The sequence below is a fragment of the Cibotium barometz genome, chromosome 32 (assembly GCF_041138505.1).
Source record: "Cibotium barometz isolate CiBa-2024 chromosome 32, ASM4113850v1, whole genome shotgun sequence".
Lineage (NCBI taxonomy): Eukaryota > Viridiplantae > Streptophyta > Polypodiopsida > Cyatheales > Cibotiaceae > Cibotium > Cibotium barometz.
Window position 1 is genome coordinate 34,120,670 of NC_141077.1, and position 25,173 is coordinate 34,145,842.

The following is a 25,173-nucleotide window of genomic DNA, read 5'->3' on the forward strand; positions in this document are numbered from 1 at the left end:
CTCTCGCTTAGCACGCGACGCTACGGCCATGTGCGGTGGGTCTCTTTCGTGGAAAACAGGCACTGCGACCATACGACACGACGGCCGTGTGGATTTGTTTCGTGGGGTGTGCCGTTGTTTTGTGTTTTTTTTTTAAAAAATAAAATAAAATAAAATAAAATAAAATAACGAGCCGGGCCGGCCCTTGCCACTTCGGGCATGGCCGCTCGGCCGTGGGGAGTGTTCACAACAGGCCCTATTCTGGCCGCTGCCGCCTGCCTGGCCGTCCGCTGACCGCCAATGTGATTTTTTTTTAAAAATAAAAATAAAAATAAAAATAACGGGCCGGGCCGGCCCTCGCCGATTGGGCGTGGCCGCCCGCCCACCCGTGGGGAGCCTGGCCGCCGCCGTTTGGCATGGCCGCCCGCTGGCCGGCCGCCTGCTTCATTTTTAATTAAAAAAAAATGAACAAATAAAATATTTGTTTTTTTTTTCTTTTTCTTTTTTTCTGCTCGTGGTGTTTGCTGGGCTGGTGGCTGGCCGCCGCCGCCCCTAGCTGGCCGGCGTTGGCTGGCCGCCGCCGCCGCCGCCGCCTGGTTGGCTGGCTGGCCGGCCTGGTTGGCCGCCGCCGCCGGCTGGTTGGCCGGCGCCGCCGCCTGGCTAGCTGGCCTGGCCGCCGCCTAGGCTGGCCGCCTGGGCTGGCCTGGCTGGCTGTAAAAGTCAAGAACACGGCCATTCACTCAGACGTGGTCTTCGCCGGTGCAGGAGTCTGCTGCTACGCCCCTCCCCTTTCAAAGAGGGTCAGCTTTGTCCCCACCCACTCGACGTTGTCTCGCCAGCAGTCGTGGGCTGGTGTCGTCCCCCACACGCAGGTCAATATTACAACGGGCACATTGTTTTTCTTCGCACATTTGTGCTCTTCTCCCCAGTTCTCAGACGACGACTACTAGACGCAGTGGGGCTGCTCTTCGCCCCCCCCCACCTCTTCCACACACAGTATAGCAATTTTTCTCTACATTGAGATTAAAATGGCGCAGGCAAATCAATTTTGAAAGGAAAAAAAAAACGAAATAGCTTACCTGCGATTCGTTTGCTGCGTGTGACGGGGAGAGAGAGAGAGAGAGAGAGAGAGTTCTTCCCCTTGCATTCTTCCATGGCTGCCTCCCTCCACACCCTCCATTCGAGATAAGGATAAGGAGACGAATGGTCGAAAACCATCGAGTGGGCTCCGGTCCCCCGTTCACGCGCGGATTCTAACGATCCCATCGAACCACGCTCTGATACCAGTGTTACATTCCCGTAACGCCGCTACGGGCATTACCACAAGAGGGGACGGCCTCTGGCTCACCACCCAGCCATAGAGGAAGAATAAGGATTGCCCCTCATCCCCCAGGCTATATAGTGTGTGGCCTGCCGTCCACACTAGCCTGGCCGCCCATGACTCCGCATGGGCGTTCTCTCCCACTGAACCCCGGATATAGCCATCCGGTCTGCCGTCGGTCACAGGCGTTACAGCCTACGTGACATCCACACACACCGTATCCTAGCGTGAGAGCATCCTTGGATGGTCAGATTGCGTTCCGGCACGACCATCGACTTTAGCATCATGTCTACAGAGGAGAGTACCCATCAGCCGAAAGAAGTCTCCCCCGAAGGAGACCTTGCTGTTCTGACTATAGCAGACACCATAGCTCTACTTAGAGCTCAGAACCACCTTCTTATGGAGTGTCTCCAACTCTTCGAGGCAACAACACCACATCCTTCGCCGCCTCCAACAATCCCTGACTACATCTCCCTCTTCTTTCAGACGGAACAACAAAGAAGAGAAGACGAGGCCGGACGGAGAGAAGAAAAAGCAGAAGTAGAAGCAAGAAAACAACAAGAAAAAGCAGATAGACGGGACTACGAGGAAGTCCAACGCAAGACCGAAGAAGACCGGCGTTAGGCTGAACTCGTTGCTCGGGAGCACCAACGAGCGCTCGATCGAGAACATATGTTCCTCGAGCACCAAAGGGAAAAGGAGGCCATGTATCTTAGATACCAGCACCTCTCTTCAGCTTCCCTAGCCACCAGTAGTAGTCCGCAACATCAACTACCGTCATTCGAAGTCAACCAAATTTTAGCATCATTTAGCAGTTAATCAGTTTATTCATCAATTAACTGCTCATTTTCCATTAGCTAGGATCACAGATCCTCAAGATAGAGTCCATGTAGCGGCTCCCCACCTTACAAGTGAGGCAGTCACTTGGTGGTAGCATTGGTCTAGTCTTCATATAGACCAGACCATAGGTGTCATAGCTTTTAGCTGGGATACATTTGTTCATGACCTAAAGACTAGATTCCTCCCACCCCAGTATATTAGTGATCTGGCATATGAGTTCTATGGACTCACACAGAACGGGTCTCCAGTGCTTTAGTTTTCCAGCAAGGTTATCACTTTAGCACAACATTTGGGGCTATCTGCGCAGGCCAAGATGGATCAATTCATTCGTGGATTAGATCCCAACATCTGGTTCACAGTTCACAACTTTGAACCCAGTACATATGACCGGGCTTTGACTCTTGCTCAAAATGAAGATGAACGGAGGCAAGCCCAAGCAGTCATCCCAGTCCAGTACCAAACCCCAGCAGCAGCAATCTGTTGCATAGCGAGGGAAAGGTAATGCATCTTCCAAAGATGCTAAGAAGGACGGCAGTAATAGCTCCAGTTCAGGGGGTAAGAAGGGTAAAGAATCTAAGCCTAAGAAAACCCCCAATGAAAAGGCTAAAGCAGGCATCACTGGAGGTTATCTTCCTCCAGAGGAGCAAAAGAAATACTAGTCAGAAAACAGATGTTTTTTCTGTCATATCATAGGGCATGGTAAGAAGGACTGCCACAAATGGCAAGCGGAGCAAGCTGCCAAAGCACCTTCTGTCACAGTTGCCACATCTCCAGCTCCTCCAGTCCCGTCTACTACCACCAATGCGGTTCAGCTTTTACCTTCTATGCATCCTATGCCATCCGTGGTATTTGATGCTAAGCAGGAGAGTGAGAGCAATGCTGCACAGAAAAGCCTCATTCGAGCTTATGGCTCTGCCAAGGGCCGGTAGTTTGTAGTCCTGTTTGACATGGACAGTTCTGAGGATGCCATCTCTCCCCAGTTGGCTAACAAAATGAGCTGCACATTAGTACCATATCATTTGGATGTGGACGGGTTTGGATGTGGACGGGTTTACACCTGGTCTGCAGTGGTTTCGCCAATATGATCCTATTCCCGATTGGAGGTGTGACATGATCCTAGGAATCCAGTGGTTTCGCCAATATGAGTCTATTCCCGATTGGAGGTAGGACACTTTTACTATCTGTAAAGGTTTTCCTGAGCCTGTCATGATTCGTGGGGATAGAAGCATCCTTGGCATCCCATTGATTTTGCACCTCCAGGCCCGACGAGCTATCCACAAGGGAGCGGAAGAAGCACTACTTTATGTTCGTGCTCAGACAGCCTCTACCTCATCGGTAGCCCTATCTCATCTTTAGTCCCACAGTTAGCAGACCTTTTGTCCAGACATCAAGACATTATGCTTAGGGACGATCTTCCACCCAGTCTCCCTCCATCTCGTCGTGAGGACCATCATATCGATTTGGTCCCTGGATCAGAACCTCCTTGCAGGTTCCCCTATAGTCTTGGGCGAGCTAGAAAGACAGTTATCTGAGCTCCTTCGCGGCGGATTCGTTCGGTCTTCTTCCTCACCATTTGCTGCACCCATCCTATTTGTCCAAAAGAAGAACAAGTCTGCACGCCTTTGTGTAGACTACAGGGCATTGAATAAACTCACCATTAAGAATAAGTTCCCTATGCCAAGGATTGAGTACATTTTGGAGTGTTTAGATGGTGCAAAATTTTTCACTAAGATCGACCTCAAGAGTGGTTACCATCAGGTCTGCATTTTTGAAGCTGACATTCCAAAAAACAGCTTTTTGGACAAAGCGTGGTCACTACAAGTTCGTAGTCATACCTTTTGGGCTTACAAATGCACCTGCAACCTTCAATAAAATGATACCTAGGATTTTCGCAGTCCTCATTGGTAAGTGTGTCTTTATCTTCCTTGATGACATACTTGTATTCTCAGCCACTGCGAAGCAGCATGAGAAAGATGTGGAGAAAGTCTTGCAACTTTTGCGAGATAATGGGCTCTACATAAATGCCAAAAAGTCTATCTTCGGCGCGCGTTAGAGGTTCAATACTTGGGCTATATCATCAGTTCCAATGGGATTCGACTGGACCCCTCAAAGGTTCAAGAAATCTTAGATTGGGACATCCCTCAGACCGCCCAAGAGATCCGTTCTTTCGTAGGTCTTTGTCAAGCCTACAGCACCCTTGTTCACCAGTTTTCCAACCTTGCAGCACCTCTCACTGACTTGCTTAAGGGGGTGAAGACTCGTATACAAAAAGTCTCAGTCACAGACAAGGCGCTTGATGCATTCCGTGCACTCCAGAAAGCTGCCTTAGAAGCGCTTGTTTTGACATCTTGGGATGAACCGTTTGAGGTCATTACCAATGCAAGCAATGTAGCCATAGGTGCAGTTCTCTAGCAGGACAATAGACTCGTGGCCTACTACAGTAGAAAGTTGGATGTCGCCGAAAAGAATTATTCGGTTTATGACAAAGCGCTTTTGGGTGTGATCACAGCGCTCAAACATTGGAAGGATAGTTACAAGGGACGGGGGACGGGACTGGGGATGGCCATAAGTAGGGAACGGGAACGGGGATGGGGGAGGGGACGACACTCAAAAATACTTTAAAAAAAAAAGTTTTTCTACTCTACACTTATTCTATTTTGGAAGTACATCAAAATGAGCACAAATTTACAATAAAATGGTAAGCGTTTGAGTCATATTAACAAAATACGCCAATCAAAGAGTGAAGGCGTTGACGGTTGATTGTATTAATAATTAAGTAGATACAAAATGAGTCATGACTCAAGAGTCAGGACTAAGCCTTAAGGAGGCAGAATACATGGACGGACTTCAATGAGTCAATGACAAAAAGTGATGAAGCCTAGAGCCTAGAGGCTAGAGGCTAGAGCTAAGTAGTAAGGCCCATGAATCATGATCCATGAATGATCATCCACGTGAAGTGCTCGCCTCATGGTCATGGGTAGCTTGTGCCAAAGGAGCATCAAGCTCATCCTCACTCTCATCCTCACTGGCATGCTGCTCTTGCACCTCATCCTCTTGTTGCTCTTCTTGTTGACTCATCTCCCACTCAGTGAAGGGATCTGTCTTCTTGGTCACGCTCTTGCAAAGCATTCGCAAGTTCTTAGATAGACAAGAGAGAGAGAGGCAAGGGCGAGAGAGAGAGAGAGAGAGGCAAGGGCCAAGGCCCACAAGCCTCAAGGCATCCCCAAACGGCCACCCAAATAGCCATAAACGGCTAGAAACGGCCAAGGCATCCCCAAACAGCCATAAATGGCTAGAAACGGGCAAAAAAACAGTCGAGACAACGTGCAACGGCTCTCCCTGCCGTCCCCCCAGAGTGCCATCCTCCACAGCGTCCCCTCTCCTGCAGCTATCCCCGTCCCTTGTGAGGGACGCCTCTAGGGGGACGTCCGACCGTCCCCTGTCGTCCTCGTTTCTGATCCGTCCCGAATCGGCGTCCCGGCATTCCAAGTATCCGTCCCTTCCGTCCCCTGTGACTATGATTGGAAACCTTTTCTTTATGGACAGGTTTTCACAGTCAAAACAGACCACCAAGCACTTAAGTGGCTTCAAAGCATGCCAAGTGCCCAGTGGAGTGATCGGCAAGCCAGGTGGAGTCAACTCTCTAAAACTGTTTACATGGTTATGTGGCATGTGACAGGTGGTATGGTCAAAACCCAGCCTTAGAATATAGCATTAATTTATAAGTGAGCGTATACACACTTTATTAAGTTTTGGGCGACCAAAACTTATAAATTATGACCAGCCCTGTGTTCGCACACACTGATGTCTGGACAAAGCTCAATGTCCCCCGCCCAGGCCTTATCTCCTTTGTTCAAAGAGAGCAACCAGCCATATGTCCATTCCAGCTTGCACCCCAACTCACTTTCCCTCTTTGCCTGATACCGAGGGTGTACATCTCATCATCTCTCTCTAGACGTTGGTGCCCTCCTTCATGAGGCTCTTTGGCTTGTATTTTCTGCACTTTCCCTTCCCAACACCATATCCAAGCTCGCTAGTGTGTTTTCCAAGCTTCCAAGAGTGCTTCCAGGCGGTACTCACTCTCCTACACACTCCCTCTTGAATCAAAGGTCTTGAGTTCAAATCTTGTCGGATAGATCAATTTGGTCTCTTGGGATAGTTTCCTACGACGTTAAAAAAGTTCTCTTCTCTCTCTCCCAATGACTGAAATTCAGCAAAATAGCCCATATATTTGCTGTAATTTTTTGTCTTTTAGCTGAAAACCCTAATTTCAGCCTTCTTTAAGTTGAACCATAGGGGAAGCTTTCCCAAGGTTCCTTTCCTCCAATTGAAGACTTTTGTCGTGGAGGATTGTGACAGATTGAAGATTTTCACACTCAAGATGCTTCCATCACGAAGACTTCCGTTGTCATCGACTATACTTGCAATTGGTAAGCTTTAATGCTCAATTATGGAAGCAAGTAGCAGGAGGGAGGACTCCTCCATGTTCACAAGTGTAGTGTTCTCTTGTCCTACGTGCTCTCTTGCAGATTCCGAGTCCTTTGTTTACGTCAAAAAAAGGATCCAAAGGGAGCACATGAATGAAACTTCTCAAGTAGAATAGGGGGGCTTTAGCAAGAACCTTGGGCACCCAGGTGGGATCTGAGAGTAGGTTATTGTAGAATCCTTTCCCTAAATAAAAGATCTCTTGTAAAACTTTTTCTTGTAGCACCTCTTTCTCCAACTAGTTGGCCAACTCATGCCTAGACAATGTCCTTCCTTCTGCAAAACAACATCAATCCCGCAAGATGCAAATAGAGACACCTGTTTGTCAGCAAACTCCAAGGGGAGTGATGCCCTAACTTCCTTAGCCTTATGGTGAGAACCTAAATCTCGGAGATCAAGCTGACCAGCCTTCTCTTATGTAAACCCTTCTTCCTTTGTTTGGGCGCTTAATGGAGTCTAGTCTTGGCCCAATAAGCATTTTGTGTAACAGCATCATCCACGTCGAGGGTAATTCAATAAAAGATTTGGTCTTCATAACATTATACTGTACAGGCACTTCTTGCTCGACTATCACCTCATCAACTTCCTGAAAATCCTGGCTGGCTCAAGCCCTAACTCTGTACCAGCCACCTTTGTGATCATTGTTTTCCAAAGGTTGCTGTCCTGCATGTTGCGGTTCCCTTCCCCCTTCCCCTCATTCTTTCCTCAGAGTCATGGCGATGCCATGCATGGTCTTTGTGCCAGCTTTCTTACATTTAGTGGTCTTCATCTTCAAAACCATGCATGCAGTCCGCCAAAAGTATCAATTATTTGCTCTTAGGTTTTCACATAAACATCCTATATTTATTTCCTCTCTCTCTCTCTCTCCCTCTCTCTCTCTCTCTCTCTCTCTCTCTCTCTCGTGCATCCTGCACTTGGTGTCGTACAGGACAAATGCAGACCTAAGGCCAGACACCACATTTTGTAAGACCTTATCTAGGGACGAGTTGTCGGTGTACTGCCAATGGTGGTCAGTCACGTCACACGTCTCACATTGTCTTGTCGTGCCTGTCTGGCACTGTCCTTGTAATCCACCTGCAGTATGAATGATATATGAGTTACTTGGACACTTATTAGACACATGTTGGGTGTCCCGTGCAACTCAATCTGTGTCTAAAGTGAGTAGGCAAGAGTGTGTTGTGTGTGAACCTGAAGTCCCACCTACTAGCAGCAGCCGGGAGATGCACGGGAAGCATAGTCCTTGTAAAAGGCTACGAAGAATTAATGAGAGAGATTGGATGGGCCATATCTATAGGCCAAGAGCCGTGGGCAGCCCACACTGGCCCAAGGGCATGAGGGCCCATAAGCCTGAGTCGGCCAGCCTTAAAAGGGGAGAAACCCCATATTTCCAAAGTCAGCCAGCCCTACAGCAGTTGGCCTACACGACTACAGCCCCAAGCCCTATACCAAAACAGACTCATGGTTTGAGGATCTCTTAGACATGCCATGATGTTTAAATATTTGAGCGAGGAATATCTTAGACATATGTTGATGTTCTTACACACTAGAATGGACCTGTTGGAAGTGTGTTTGGAAGTAGTGTTGCTCTAGCATGCCAGTGAGTCATATCCTCTAGCTAGGTGAGCTGTGGTTTTGGGTTCATGGAGAATTTTGGTCCCAAAAGGATGACCCCGATGTGCAATCACAATTTCTCTAGTGATTGTGTTGAATGTGAAGGAGCCATGTAAACCCCCATGAATTGTGTTAAGAACTAATTGTGGTTTTTTCCAAGTTATATTAACGTCTACCGAAGACCCCAAGGGCCTATGAGACCAAAAGTAATACAATGGTACCATGGATATACTGAGCCATGGGAAACTGAAAGAAATCTGAAAAAGTAAAATGAAAACATCTGACAGTACAGGTGATCAACAGATGATCCTGTGTAGAGTGAGATATGCTGTGATCAGCTAATGACGATACCCGCCTTGGTCAGAACTGATCTGATGGTGGAGTGAATGTTAGGCCTTTGTGATGGGAGCGTGTCATGTCGACAGAGAACCTCACGAATCTGTTACTGTGTGGTGGAGGGACTTGATGCTCTGGGTCGGGGACGTCTGGCTCGCAGAATGGATCGAGCTTTCTCGCTAAGAACTCCTCTGGGGTGTGGAGCTGGAGCGTGGGTATGGGTGGTGGGCTCTGATGTTGTAGAGAAACTGTTGTGGGCAGTGGATTCCGATGTGGATGTGTGTACCACAAAGAAATCTGTGATGGCTCTTTGTGAGGTGCCCTGTCGGAGCCGGGGTTGTCTCTCATTCAGCATGCTGCCTCAACACTACATCCCTGTGTCGTCTGAGCTCCATCAAGTACATGCCCAAGCACCTCTGATTCTCAAAGTGTCACACCCGTGTGAGTGGTCCAAATCCCTCTCAGAAGAGGCAGTGGAATCTCCCTCGTATCTCGTAGTAAGCCGGGCAACTAAACATATAATGGGCCTCATCCTCTAACTGCTCCTTTGGTGCATACTGTGCATGTCCTCTCCTCATGTGGGATATCCTCAGCTTTGCTCGTCTCTACTTTGAGGTGATGGGAAGATACCCTGAGCTGGCCGATCGTGATACGCATAGCATGTGACATGTGTATCTGTATGTATCCCGGGATCTCCAAGAATTCATCCTCGGAGAGTCTCAAGAAGTGATCTCTATAGAACTCACACTTCTTACCAATCTCTGACGGAGACACCCGTGTCTGTAGCACGAGTAGATCTAACCGGATGATCCGGTTCATCTCCTGTCGTGAGAGATCAAGGTACTGGAAATCTAGGCTATACCAAAGGGGGGGGAGATAGTCCATTTGTATGCCATGTGCATGAAACCACTCGACTACCTTAGAGTACCATGCATGTGGTGGTAATGGTGGTGGCCATGTCGTTGAGGAGGGCAATCCAGCTCGTCTCAATCGCCCCCTCTCCCTCTCGCAGTATAATTTGCATAGTGGACTCTAGTGCTAGTCATGGGAGGCGATCTTTGTCAAGCGTGTATACATGCTGAATATAAGTGACAGTTTGAAAAAAGGCATATGCAACCAGTGGGGCCACCCCAAACTCTGCATGTAGCATGTCATGTGGTACAGATGGCTTACTCTTGATCATGCGTGACAACATCATTATCTGTAGCCTCTCTATGCTTCTCCAGTGAATCGTGATTCTTTCCTAGGCTTGGCCCACAAAGGCTACACCATACATAGCCGCTGGTCGTACTAAAGTATCAAAGAGCCAGCACTTGGTGCGAGGTTCTTGGAAATGTGCCTAGAAACACTGTCTCTCCATACAGGCTAGGGAGGCATGCCCCCTCGCAAGTCGGTCAATGGCAGCTGTGGTCATGCAAAACAAAGGGCCGGTAAAAGTGACTTCTAGATACACATACTTTTGCACAATCTCCACTGGGGCATCTCTGTATATGAAAGAAAATCGTGAGGCGACTGCATAAGATGTGTTCAAGACCATAACCTTGGTTTTGCCCAAATTGACCGTAAGGTCTCTCCTTGCAAAATCTTTCCAATGCATTTAAGTGCTTTTGTAAACCCTCGGCTGAATCTGAGATCAAGACTACTGTCATCAGCATATAGCAATATGGGCACTACTGTCTGAGCCAATGGTGAACCTCTACCTCCAAAACTATCCACAAATACTGCGATCTCATCAGTGTATAGGCCAAAGAGTGTAGGTGAGTGGGGGGCCCTGCCTAACGCCAATAGTGCTGCCTATATCTCCCAAGGTCCCACCGGGTGCACGTACTCGGCCGAGTATTGCCTCATATAGTGCCATCACACCCCATATCATCTCATGTGAGAACTGGAGCTCGTGCAAGTGTCCTATCAGATGGGATCGAGGCACGGAGTCAAAGGCTTTGCGGAAATCCACAAAGCAGCAATATGCATGTCTCTTTGAGGACCTCGCCTCCTCTATGATAGCTCGTAAAGTAAGTATATGGTCCAGTGTGGAGAAGTTTCTCCTAAAGCCTACCTATCCTGATGCTCTGTTTCCCATCCTCTCTGCCATAGAGCTCATCATGTCCTCTAGTACTGTCCCATAGATTTTGGCCATTGTTTGACCAATCATGATAGTCCTGTAGTTACCTAGGTCCGTGGGGTCTCTTGCTTTGTGGATGGGGACGATGGTGTTGGTATTTCAAGAGGGTGGAAAGGCTTCACAGAGTGCTCTGTTAAAAAGACTGGTAAGATTGGGAGCCAATACGTGGTGCCTGTGGGCAAAATGTTCCGCACGTAGATCCTCATGATCTTTTGCTCTCCCATTATGTAGCTTTCTAAGAGCCCTAGTGACATTGGGGCAATCAAAGAGATAAGATGATGTAGGCTGAGGGATGTGTGACATTTGTGGTATAGGTTTGTTTGGCACATCATACAGCTGTTGTGCATAGGCTTCCCAAAGGCTAGGATCTGTGATAGGTGTAGGTGCTCTTTTTTCTTCAAGAATGCGCCAAGCTTCTGAGTTGTAAAACTTTGTTCTCATCTGGCAAGAAATGCTTGTTTTTTTCGGTGAGTGAATGTACGGAAGATACGTTGCATCTTATATGCTGAAATCAGCCCATGTTCCCTCTCGCATAAGAGGCGAAGCCTGGTGGTTTTGCACTCTTCATCATACCATCCATTCTGGGGTTGGGATCCCACTGGCAAACTTGCTGTGGAACATGTGGTGTAGGGGAAGCTAGTGTGGGCGGAGTCATGGGAGAGCTGGGATGTAATGGTGGAAATAGGGAGGGATAAGTCGAGAGCTGAAATGTGGCGGGAGGGGTGGTCCTCATAGATATGGTCAAGATCATGATGGAAATGAATCTGGGTGAAGGTGGTGGCAGGGGGTGTGGGTGGTAAGGTGGGGCATGAGATCGTGAAAGAAAGTAATGCGTGGTCAACTAGTATGGCGGGAGGAGGAATGGTGAAGTTTGGGATGCGTGGTATAAGAGCGGGAGACCCCATGAGGTAATCCACCGTACTAGTGCCCCCTCCATGCGGAAAAGATGTAAGGATGTTCGACTGTGGCGGCCATCTGGACAACCCATTATATATAACCAGCTCATGCATAGCCCCCATCTCCAAGAAGTGTCTATCATATGGTGTTGCGTTTCCCATATCTTGGTTGGCCCTTTGGAGGCCCATCTCAGCCAAGTCAATTTCTGACAACATAATGGCATCTCCCTGGAAGTCATAGGAGGACTTGTTCCCCTTTTGTCTGTGCATTAAAGTTTCCTAATAGGAGGACCTCTCCTTGTTGGGGGAACTCTGCAATGTCTGCAAATAATGGCGCATATGGAGTCTCCCCTTTCTCTGTCAACCTGCATGCATATTCTGATTTCTCTGGTGGGAAGTAGCATACTGCAATATGCATCACTCTCAAGCTAGGCCTGTCTAATCGCATCCACATAAAGCGAGCCTCCTCATCGTGTCTAACCATTGTGAGCATGCCTCTCAAATGAGGACAAAACAACCATGCCACTCCTCCCGAGCCACGCACCCCCCTAATGGTGCGTGTTTGTCCTCTGAAAGTTGACTCCCATGTGTAACCCTCCACTTTGGGTAGCCCTCTCTCAGGGCTTTGATGCGTTTCTGTGTAGAAGATAATATCCCTATCTGTGTAAGTCTCTGTGAAGCCTCCTGTGTCCGACCATAGAGTTCCATTGCAATTCCATACACCCATCCTCAATGCATCTGTGGTCTCATAGACCCCGCACCATCATGTGGGGCGTTTATCCGTGATGATGACTCGCTCATCATGATAAATGGTCCATTTTCCTGCCTTGCGGCTTCCATAACCTGTAACCATCCCGCCTTTCGTGTGTTCCACCTATAGGGGGGTGAGGTCATCTCCAAGTTATATTTTGGTGATTCCGAGGGGGGAGAGAGAAAAGAAAGAAAGATATATTAAGCGTCTACTAAAGACCCAATGGGCCTATGAGACGAAAGTGATACAATAATGTCCATGGTGTTAGAATTAGTGCATCCCAGTGTTATGGGGTTAGCCTATTTTATGGGCATTTATCTATTTTTCACATGGTTTATTTTTCTTGGGCTAGTCGGCCAGCTTCATCATGCAGTCGGCCAACTTCTGGCCTCCCTATATAAAGGGCCTCCCATGATTCATCATCACTTGTATTCAATCCATTCCCGTGCACATTGTTCAGCACCTCTTCTGGCTATTGCTATTGTAAAGCTTGTTGCTATTATAAAAGGTGATCTTGTCCAACTCTCTCCATCTTCTTTTTCCTCCCTCATTGTTGTTCTGATTATGCTTCCGCCTGGGCATTCTCCAACATGGTATCACTCGCGTAGGTTCAGGCTCCTCCATTTTGCAATTTGCTCGCCGTCTTCTTCTATTGTGCTGTGCGTTTGCTTCCATTACTTCTCCTGGCTGCAGATCATCATCAAACAGTGGCTGCGTTTTATCACCTTGCTGTGTTTTCTGGTCCAGCCTGCCATTTGTTTGTTGTCGGCCAGCCTTCTTTGGCTGTGTTTTCTTCTACATAGGCAAGCTGTGAAGTTTGTGGCTGCGTTTTCTGCTCCAGCATCAGTTGATTGGTGAGTTTCGTGCATATGGTGTTGCCAAACAAGTGGCACTACATTTTTCTTCATCCTCCACGAGTCCCTGCCCTTCCGGTAGGAGGTTCCCGGTGGTTCTTAGACTGTTTTGCTGCTGTCCAGCCTCCTCCTTATTTCTCAGGTTTGAGAGGGGGCTGATTGTTTCTGGTGCCTCACTTCATTGGAAAGCATTCGAGAGGAGTCTTGGAGTGCTGAGATTTGTGTACTTTGTTGTTGTGGATATGGGTTCCCTCTTGGAGGAGGCATCTATCCTTGTTTCTCAAGAGCAGGTAAGGTTCCCTCCTAGTGGACAGGATCAAGCACTTGTTACAGTGAATGGGAGAATTGAATTAGGGTTAGGGTTTCATGTGGGAGACATACACAGAGAGAAGAAGGGAGAGAGAGAGAGTTGTGGGGATAAGTCAACTCATCAAGTGTGAGTGTGTGACTCCCCTATCACACATGTATATTGCACTAGTACACATAGTGCACTTAGTACATTAAAAGTACTAAGTGTACTATGTACTATAACTTATGGGCTTGTACACACTATACGGGTGGGCATAATGCCTTTACCCCAACAACCTCCACTTAAAGGCAAAGTACCCTGAAATGAAGGAAAAGAAAAATCAGCATGTACATGATAATATACAAGGCCATATCAAGGCTGAAATTGGCCTCATCCAATGCCCATCAAGTGTCTGCAATGAGCAAACCGCTCCGGAGGCAAACTCTTTGTCAACAGATCAGCCGGGTTGTCATCCGTATGAATCTTAACAAGCTGAATTTGCTTGTTCTTTATCACCTCTCTGATGAAGTGATACTTCACATCCACATGCTTCGTCTTTGCATGAAAGATAGGGTTCTTTGCCAACTGGATGGCACTCTGACTATCACAATACAACAATGGAATATCCCCTGTATAACCCAAATCAACCACTAACCGAGATAGCCATAATGCCTCCTTGCAAGCCTTTGTGGCTGCAATATACTCGGCCTCCGTAGTAGATAAGGCAGTGCACTTCTGCATCCTGGATATCCATGACACAGCACCTCCTGTGAATGTAAACACATAACCGGTAGTAGACTTCTGGTTATCTGGATGACCGGCATAATCCGAATCCGTGTAACCATGCACTAATGCATCCTGTTTGCCAAAACAAATGCACATATCCTGTGTGCCCTTCAGGTATCTCATGACACCTTTCACTGCTTCCCAATGCTTCTTGCCAGGTTTGGCCATGTATCTAGAAACCCCTCCCACTGCAAATGCGATGTCCGGCCTAGTAGCAACCATGGCATACATGAGACTGCCACAAGCTGAAGCATACGGAATCTTAGCCATATCAGTCTTGTCACTATTCGACTGTGGGCTGTCCATAGCACTGAGTTTCACATATGGAGGCAAAGGAGTACTAGTCTTCTTCCCCCCGTCCATATTGAACCTCTGCAAAACTTTGCCAATGTATTCCTTCTGAGACAAATACAACACATGCTGATTTCTGTCCCGAAGTATCCGCATACCCAAAATGTGATTTGCATCACCCAAATCCTTCATATCAAAGGTCTGATGCAGTCTCTTTTTCAAGGCATCCATCTCTTTACGAGATTTCCCGGCAATCAACATATCATCAACATACAAGATGAGGATCAATAGACTGCCATCCAAAGCTTTCTTAGTGTATAAGCAATGATCTATGTCACTTATCCTGAAATCCTGGGATTTCATGAATGTATCAAATTTATGATACCATTCCCTTGGTGCCTGTTTGAGCCCATAAAGACTCTTTTTCAGCTTGCATACAAGCTTCTCCTTTCCATTCATTGCATAACCCTCTGGCTGTTGCATATATATCTCCTCATGGAGATCACCGTGAAGAAAAGCAGTCTTCACATCCATCTGAATCAAGTCCAGATCATCATGTGCAACCAAAGCTAACACAGCTCTAAGTGTGGTCATTTTGACCGCTGGAGAGAAGATCTCATCAAAGTCCACACCATATTCCTGCTTGAAGCCCTTAGCCACTAACCTGGCTTTGTATCTTGGCTTTGCATCAGGTGCAACTTTGAGCCTGTAAACCCACTTGGATGGCAAAACCTTCTTGCGCCTGTAGGCAAATGCACCAACTTTCATGTTCCATTTTTATGCAGAGAATCCATCTTTGACTTCATAGCACGCTCCCAAAGAGCCTTGTCTGCCCTCTGTAAAGCCTCCTTATAACATGAGGGCTTCCCACAGTCAGTGAGCATCAAGTAGTCAACCCCTGGAACAAACCTGTCAGGGGCTCTGGAGGGTCTTGTGGACCTCCGTACCCAATGACCATCATTTGCAGGTTGCTGTCCAGCCTGCATATCACCTATTGGTGGCTCCTGTTCCATGCCATAAGGCTGAAAAATCATGCCCGGTATCTCCACTAACTGTGGGATATCCATAGGGATATCTTCTGCCATCTCTGGCTGTCCATTTGGACCATTTTCAGCACCATTTAAGGGCTGGTTTTGCTGCTGTAATGGCTGATTTACAGCCCTTGGTTGTTGTCCATGATGTCCATCATCATCAAAGATGACTCTGCCAGGCTCCTGTTGCCTTGCAGGCTCCTTATACATGCATGTTTCATCAAAAATGACATCATTGCTGCGTATAATCTTTCTATTCACTGGATCCCAAAGTCTATACCCCATTTCACCTCTGTCACCATATCCTAGGAATATACATTTGTGAGACTTAGGATCAAGTTTGGTGCGCATTTCCCTGTGTATGTGCACGTACGCAACGCAACTAAACACTCTCAAGTGCTTGTATGACGGAGGCTTCCCTGTCCATACTTCCTCTGGCACTTTCCCACCAAGCCTCGTGTTAGGTGACCTGTTTATAAGATGAACGGCTGTCATAACAGCTTCAGCCCAAAAACCATGAGGTAACGCAGCATGTGACAACATAGAACGGACCTTCTCCTGTATGGTCCTGTTCATCCTCTCTGCTGTCCCGTTTTGTGGAGGATCATAAGGAGTAGAGAGCTCCCTCTTGATGCCTTTAGCATCACAAAAGTCCTGAAACTGTTTGGACATATACTCTCCACCATTGTCGGAATGCAAAGCCTTCAGTGTTTTGCCAGTTTGATTCTCAACATGAGCAACAAACTTCTGAAACACTGAGAATGTATCACTCTTCAAACGAAGAGGATAAACCCACACCTTGCGTGTGGCATCATCAATAAATGACACACACAATTTTGCCCCTCCCAAAGAAAGCTAAGGCATCTCACATACATTTGTATGCACAAGCTCTAACTGAGCATCTTTCTGTGCTGCTTCTTCTGGAGCAACACATTATAGCACTGGGTTTGCCAAATATCATAATTATGTGAGCCTTCAAGCTTCTTGATGTGAAGCAATGAAGAGCTCTCACCTGTGGTTGCCATAGCAATATGCAACCTGTCAATGCCTGACTCCCTGCAAAATGTGCAAACACTGCACCAAAAGCACACAAAGTGCTCACAGTTGTTCTCCCAAAGTTTATCTCCCACTGTGGAAGCACAAATGCAACTCTACTCCCACTGTATGTGATGAAATCACCAAAATCTGGTTGCTGCAGATTTAGGACAGCACCTTAAATGTGCTCTGTTGCCCTTCCAAAGTACTGTACAACAGTACCAAGTGCTCACCAATGATGTACCAAACCTGTACCAGCAAGTACAGCAGCTGAAATTGAGATTTTTGCTCACTCAAATCAATGTGTAGCCATGCCAAAACTTGTACAAAGCTGTACCAAATCTGTACCAGCAGGTACAGTAGCAATAAATGCTCTCCTGGCTGTCCAAATGAGTGAAATCAGACTTTTACAGTCCCGACCACTGCATACAACAGTCCCGAACAGAAATTGGGCAAAAGCCCCTTGACTGCAAGCTGATTTCTGAGGATTCAAGGCATAATAGTCTTGCCTGCTACTTTGCCAAGCTCAACAAGCATAAAATCTTGAAAAGCCCCTTGATTTAAGATCAATTTCTGATCATACATGGTACATTAACGCACATGAAGGCATCCAGAGTCTTCGCAATGCTTCCCCCTGGCCACATATACATCCAGTACATAAAAGCCCCTTGATTTACAGGCACATTGAGTGCTTGACAGGCATCAACACGTTGCCCAAAGCATCAAATGCGAGTGCCTGCATGCAAATCAACCCAATCGGCACAAAAGCCCTTGATTTGCACTGCAATTTGCTGCAATTTTGCCCGAATGTGCGATTTCTCACATCATACACGCTTAATTGCACAATTACATCAAAAGCCCCAAATTTTGACATCCAATTTCTTGCAAATTGATCTTGAATGTGACCAATGTCACCCAATTTTGCCAATTTTGCTCAAAAAATTGAGCAATTTGGCACCTGTACCTGCTCAATTGATGATTGCAAATCCCAAAAAAAAATGAAGCAAATACCTCAGGCAATTTCTGATTGCAGGAAAAGGGGGAGGTCGTGCTGATGCTGCTGCAGAAAAAATTTGCTGTGCAGGTGGGCAATAGCTGAGGAGCTCTGCGCTTCACGGTCTGCCAAGACACCAACGTCGCTTACAGCTGGCCAAGTTTGCAAACGCCTGTACTGCCCAGAGATAAACACATGCGCTTCTGTACGACGCCAGGTGATGTTTGAGCCGGTGCTGCTGCTGGGGCGCAATCGCTTCGCTACACGCAAGTTTGCTTCGACCAGTTGAATGGGAGAATTGAATTAGGGTTAGGGTTTCATGTGGGAGACAGACACAGAGAGAAGAAGGGAGAGAGAGAGAGTTGTGGGGATAAGTCAACTCATCAAGTGTGAGTGTGTGACTCCCCTATCACACATGTATATTGCACTAGTACACAGTGTGCACTTAGTACATTAAAAGTACTAAGTGTACTATGTACTATAACTTATGGGCTTGTACACACTATAAGGGTGGGCATAATGCCTTTACCCCAACATACAGTGCAACAGACGGGACGGTGTCACTGCTCCTCTTCTGGAAAACAGGTTCATTTGGCCAAGGATTGCAAGCCCGAAGGTACAGCCCAGGCCAAGACCGAGTTTTCAAAGACAAGCAATGATCGTATACAGGATAATGACTCATATTCTTCTAGTACCACTTCTAGGGCTCCCAGGGCGCGTCCGGCTCAGGAGGACCGAGATGGTGTACTTCTCTAGTATACATGCAGTTCCCCCCATGTGCTTCCAGCCAGAGGAGGCTTGTGGGTACGAGGGGGCTAATTGCAGCTCACTTACTGGTGCATGGGGACCGTGATTTGGAGTTCCAAGTATTATACATCTGGCAAGACATGGTTATCTTATGTGTAGCAGAGATTATGAACTGGATCTGTTCCAAGTTCATTGTCTGAGGCTTTTGGGACATGATGTGTTTTCCATCCACTGTTGGGGATTATGGGCGCGGTGTGTTTAGTAGCCTATCATCTATTCTTGGAGTTCACTGCACACTTGTGTGGGAATTTGTAGCCAAGTAAAGCTCCTTGCTGTTCGTGGTGGCATTTTGTTTCAAAGAAACAGGTTGGCGGGTGCTCTCTCCGAGTTGATTCCAGTATTCGCGGTGCTGGAGGGTCCATGGTTGCATCTTCATCAACTTATCTTCTTCAGACTCTTGCACACTATGAGCTATAGAGGGGGTGCTAGAATTAGTGCATCTCAGTGTTATGGGGTTGAGTCTATTTTATGGGCATTTATCTATTTTTCACATGGTTTATTGGTCTTGGGCCAGTCGGCCAGCTTCATCATGCAATCAGCCAGCTTTTGGCCTCCCTATATAAAGGGCCTCCCATCATCACTTGTATTCAATCCATTCCTGTGCACATTGTTCAACACCTCTACTGGCGATTGCCATTGTAAAGCTTGTTGCTATTATAAAAGGTGATCTTGTCCAACTCTCTCCATCTTCTTTTTTCTCTCTCATTGTTGTTCTGTTTATGCTTCCACCTGTGCATTCTCCAACACATGGCATATCTCATCATGGAATGGAAAATAAAACAGAAAGAAAACATAAACATAGCTATCTCACTGGGGTGAGACAAAACTGTCCATGGAAACTCATCATGGAATACTAAGAACATAGAAACATGAGAGCAGCATCAGCTCCGAGTAGATGGTATACCAATCTCCAAAATATCAAGCATGGGGCTAATGAGTATGGCCAAGAGGTCTCCCTCAGCTATGTCACGTGGAAAGGTAGCTCGATGGCGGTGGAGCATGTCCTGGATTTGGAGCTAATGAGGTGATTGTGGCCAACGGCTGGGGGGCCAGGGGCATCAGGCACGCTGGTTTGCAGAGGCTCGGTCTGAGGTAACTCCTTTCAGGCGAGGTAGGTCCGGAGCAACTCGTGGAGGGTCCACAAGATCCACTATATCGGTGTCCTCCACCTCTTGGGCCCGGAAGAAATTGGTGATGGTTGGCTGGCAAGGGAGGGGGCGGGGTGGCTGGGACCGAAGCTCTCTCAGGGTGTCCATGTGTCTGTGGAGCTCAAGAAGGAAGAGGCCTAGGCAACATTGGTCCTGGAAGTCAATGATCTTGGAGAGTGGACCAAATCCCTCACGAGATAGACAGTGAAAACTCCCGCGGATCTCATAGTATACTGGGCAGCGGCATACGTAATGCTCCTCTTTCTCAAACTGTGTGTGGCATAATCGGCAGGTCGTCTCCTATCTGGGTCTCCATATGAGCTTCCCGGTTCTGAAGATGCGCTCAGCTCTACCTGTCTCCACTGTGAGGCGGTGGGATGAAACCCGTATCTGGTGAATCGCAATCCGCATGGCATGGGACAGGTGAACACTCAAGTAGCCCTGCTGCTGGATGAATCCACCCTCAGTGAGTGTGAGGAAGTGGTCTTTGTAGAAGTGCTCCGGAGGTGTGATCCATGTGCAATGGGTGTAGAGGCTGAGAAGATCTAACTGGATAACCCGGTTGGTATCCTCGTGAGAGAGCCGGAGAAAAGTGGAGTCCAAACTGTACTGAAGGGGGGGGTAGGCGGTCCATGCGGAGCCCATATGCTGAGAACCAAGTGGAAACTAGTGCATACCATACTCCTCAAGTGCTAGTTGTCTTGAGGACTCTAGGGCAAACCTTGGGTACCTGTGGGGATCCATGACTGATGCGATGGAGGTATGTAACTGTCTAGAAGAGTGCATCCACTATCATCGGGCCTGTAGCAAACTCTGCCTGGATAATCTGGTGTGGGACTGATGGTTTGTTGAGGATCATATGGGAGAAAATCATGACATGAGGCCTCTCAACTCGCTGCCAATCCTCATCGGATAAATTTGGCCCCAAGAAGGCTGCTCCATGCATCAAGGCTGGTGTGACGAGGGTGTCAAGAAGCCAGCCCTTGGTCCTGGGCTCTTGGAAATGTGCCTAGAAGCACTGCCGCTCAAGTAAGCTCAAGGCTGCATATCCCCTTGTCACTCTGGCATGTGTTGCGGGAAGCATGGTGAAGCGTGGGCCACTGAAAGTGACACCAAGGTAGACATGGGATGAGACAATCTCCATAGAATCCCCTCTATATGTGAAGCTCAATCTAGATGTGAAGGGCCGAGAGGTATTGAAGACCATTACCTTGGTTTTACCAAGGTTAACAGAGAGGTCCTGCTGAGTGAAAAAGTCTTGTAAGGCATCCGATTGTCTCTGAAGGACTTCGGCTGAGTTTGAGAGGAGGACGATGTCATCTGCATAAAGTAGTATGGGGATCAATATGCCTGCCAGTGTGGGACCAGCCCTGCCTAATCCATCAATGAAGCTTGAGATCTCATCAATGTAGAGGCCGAAAAGAGTGCGTGATAGAGGGCAGCCCTATTTCACCCCAATAGTGCTGGAAATCTCCTGTGATGTTACCTCCTGGGGCTCTCACTCATCCGGTGACAAACTCATAGAGGGCGATGATGCTCCAAACCATGTCAGATGGGACTCCTATCTCCTGTAGACGGTGTAGGAGGCGGGCTCGGGGTACAGTATCAAAAGCTGTGCGGAAATCCTCAGAGCAGCAGTAAATCCTTTGATGTCGTGCTCTACCCTCCTCGATGATGGCATGGAGGGTGAAGATGTGGTCAAGGGTAGAGTAGCTCCTCCGAAAGCCAGTCTGTCCTGAGGCTCTGCATCTCCCTGGCTCTCTGCAAATGAATTGAGCTCTGCCTCTAGCACTGATCCATAGAGTTTGGCCAATGTGTGGCCAATCATGATCGTCCTGTAATTATTAGGATCAAGTGGATCTCCGGCTTTGAGGATGGGGGTGATGGTGTTGGTGGACCAAGAGGGTGGTCCGTGGAAATCCTTCACAAAGGGCTCTATTGAACATGTAGGCTAGTAGGGGCGCTAGGGTATCATCGACATGCGAGATGGCAGCAGTGAGTCCCTCATGATCTTGGGCTCGCCCGTTGCGTAGTCTTCGAATGGCCTTGAGGACCATGCCCTTTGTGAAAAGGTGGAGGTGGTGGGATGGGGATCTGGTGGTGGGGTAGGGGTGGCTGATGGGGGATATGATAGAGGGATCGTGCATAGGAGTGCCATGTGTCCGGGCAGGTGATAGGTGTGGGAGGGCGATGTTCTCGGAGTTTCCTCCAGGCCTCTTTACAGTTCCGCCCTAAGAAAAGTCGGCCTCATTCCGAGCGTAGAACTCCCTTTTCTTGTGTTTGGTGAGCCGTTGAGAAATCTATTGCGCTTGGCGCTTCGTGATTTGCCCAATCCATACCTCATGCTTAAGATGGGAGCATGTGGCCCGGCATTCGTCATCATACCAATAGTTCTGGGGCATGGAACCGCAAGGTGGCTTGGCGGTAGACTGCCGCATGCAGATGAAAGAAGTGTTGGTGGATGTGTGGAGTATGGTGGTGAGTTGTGATGTGAGGGTGGATAGGGGGAAGTAGGTTCCACATCTTGGTGTTGGCGGTACATGTGGTTGGAGTAAACAAGGTCAAGCTCGTGATAAAAAAGGACCTGAGTGTAATGTGAGATGGGGGGTGGTGGTGGAGGGATGGGTGTGTGCAGGTAAGAGTGAAAGAGAGGTAGGCATCGTAAACTTCAAAACGGGGTGGCGGGATGGAGAAGTTGGGGAGAAGGTGTGCCAAAGCCGGAGATCCCATAAGGTAGTCCACGGTGCTAGTACCTCCTGAGCGAGGGAAGAAGGTGAGGGCGTCGTAGGAGGGCCATCGAGACATCCCGTTATAGATAACGAGACCATGTGCAGCTCCCAGCTCTAAGAAATATCTCCCATACACCGTGACCTCGTCACGGTCCTGTGATGATCTCTGCAGCCGTGTGTCAGTAATGTCCAGCTCCTGTAGTCTGATAGGGTCGTCCGGATTGAGTAGTGGGACCTGCTGGCCTCCCGTCCTGGGTTGAAATCCCCGAGCAGGACTTCCCCTAGCTGTGAGAACTCCATAATATCCCCATATAATGGTAAGTAGGGTGACTGGCCATGCTGTGTGGCGTAAGGGGAGTGGCGTGGTGCAAAATAACACACAGCAATGTGGATGACTCTGTCATTGCTAAGTTGTAGCTGCACCCAAAGATACCGTGCATCCTCGTCCTTCCGGACGATGCTGAGAATCTGTCGAAGATGGGATCTACAAATGACAGCTACCCCTCCAGAGCCACGGAAAGCTGACTCCCACTCATACCCGGCTATGTATGGTAAGCCCCTCTCAAGGCTTTGATGAGTCACTGTATAAAAAAGGGCATCCCTGCCTGTGAGAATCTCGCTCAAGCCTCCTAGATTCGACCACAGCTTGCCATTGCGGTTCCATATTTTGCTAACCTCAGGTGTTCGGTCTCATAGACCCCGTGTCCCTATTTGGGACAGCGCTCAGTGATAATGACCCTACCATCTCTGTAGATGGCTCACTTGCCTGCTCTACGGGCCTCATGAACTGTCACCATCGCCTCACGCTTGGTGTGCCACCTGTGCTGGGGTGAGATCATCTCCCATGTACACTAGTGTGCCCTGGAGGGCAGCCCGCCTGTCTAAGAAGGCCTGTCTGCTGGTGGCATCAGGGAATCTAATGATGAGGGGCCGCTCTCGTGTCATATCCTTGCCTGCCCTCCATGTATCTGCAAAGGGGGGTGCGATCCTGTCCACTCCTAGCATTTGTCAAAGTGTCATGGCATCCTCCTTGGGGGAAGCCCCCGCACTCGCACATGGAGGACCCTATCCTTCCTGCGTTTCTCCTCCTCGAGAGTCTCATATATGATGCTCTGTGGGGGTTTGTGCTTCTTCACCACCTCCACCCAATCTTTCTTAGTGGTCTGCAGTTCTTCCCGCAGCTTATCACTTGCAGCTTTCAACTGCTCCAAGTCAGTCCTTAGACCCTCCTGAATATTCAGTTCCCCTTCCTCCATTGTATGAGAGAGAGAGAGAGAGAGAGTGAGAGAGAGAGAGATTTATTAATGTTTGCTGAAGGTCAAAGTGCACTACAAGGGGATCTGTGATGGAGGGCTTATTGCGGCTAATAGATGACGTCATCATTATTATTACTTTCTCTGTTTGGCTTCACTCTAGCCAAGGGATGCCCACAATCCAAAAGAATGTACCATGCATCGTGTGTGACAGTCTGAACCTGCTGAAAATGTTCTTGAAAACATGGTCGCCTAATGATGCAAAACCTGTTACCAGCAGTGATATGGGGTCTCCAAAGAGTGTAGGGGATAGTGGGCACCATGTCTGATTGTGCTGCCAGTAAAATGCTCATATAGTGGCCCAGATCACTAGCCTAGCTGCCACAGTCTACCGATCAGTAAAATGCTCACGTAGTGTTATAGTGGCCCAGATCACTAGCTTAGCTGCCACGGTCTACTGATCAGTCGAGCTCTTGGGACCGTAAAAACTTTTGCAGAATCTGCAAAGCAGCAATATAATTTCTACCCTTAGCTTTGTTTCTTCAATGATGGCCTTAAGTGTAAAAATATAGCTATGACCCCTTCGGTCTCAATGCATGCATTCAAGTATACCTCTAGTAACTAGTGCAGCTGCAGAGAGAGAGAGAGAGAGAGAGAGAGAGAGAGAGAGATTTTACTGAGCACCACCTTTTTTTCATGATATTAGTTCGTTTACATCAACAGTGCTTTTTCCCCAAGCCCTGATGAAACAGTCTCAGATCTGTTTGAGGTATGCATTCGTTTTAATAGCAAGTAAACATCCATTAATATTTTTCATACTAAGATATAGTTGCTTTCTTTGTTCCATGGTCATACCAGAACTTTGGCATTGATGGGAAACTTGTGGTGAATTATGCGTCCAACATGGCATGGGGTTGAGGCTAACTACGTGATGTGTTATGTGGATTCATACGAACAAATCATAAGTGCAGAGAAGCCTTGAGAGGTTGAAAGTTCGTGGAGTCAATCCCTATCAAGCAAGTGGTTAGCCTTATGGGTTTCCACTTGAGATTTCAAGTTGATTTTGGAGAGAAGGTCCAGATGCTATTAAATGTTACAAAAGCCACTAGGGTAATATCCACTTGATTACTCGATTTTATGTGTGCATCCGTTATATCCATTCATAGAGAATTCCTTCTTTATACGCAATGATATAACTTTATTTTGGTGCTTCCACAAATGTGACACTTTTAGCTCACTTAGGAGTTAGCCCTTGAATGAAAGTTCTGAGCCTAAAAGCTTAATAAGACTAAATACATACATTGCTAACGACAGCACTAAATAGTTCTTCAGGCTACGGTTGGTTTTTGTATAGGGGTTCTAATTGTACCCATACATTTTTTGAAGTAGAGACTTCATGCCAAGGAAATAGGTAGTAGACTGTTCCATCACATTGTTAATTATGTAGTATGATTGGGCTAACTGAAGGTTTTTAAAAAAATTTCAAATGCAAGGAAACTAGGTAGTAGACTGTTCCATCACATTGTTAATTATGTAGTATGATTGAGCCTTTAAGATGATTATGTAGTATGATTGTTCATTATGTAGTATGATTGAGCCTTTAAGATGCTTGTTA

General features: G+C 47.6%; 1 protein-coding gene across 3 annotated transcripts in view; it reads left to right on the forward strand.

Annotated features, from left to right (window-relative positions):
• The window catches only part of LOC147620120 (ubiquitin-like protein ATG12), a 57,611-nt gene extending 32,645 nt beyond the window's left edge, over positions 1 to 24,966 (forward strand). For all 3 annotated transcript variants that reach the window (XM_086772307.1, XM_086772306.1, XM_086772308.1), the window contains 2 exons: positions 24,265 to 24,327; positions 24,417 to 24,966. In XM_086772307.1, the coding sequence (XP_086628433.1) occupies positions 24,265 to 24,327; positions 24,417 to 24,476 (123 nt within the window). In that variant the 3' untranslated portion in view covers positions 24,477 to 24,966. The remainder of the gene's footprint in view (positions 1 to 24,264; positions 24,328 to 24,416) is intronic.
• The last annotated feature ends 207 nt before the right edge of the window (positions 24,967 to 25,173 follow it).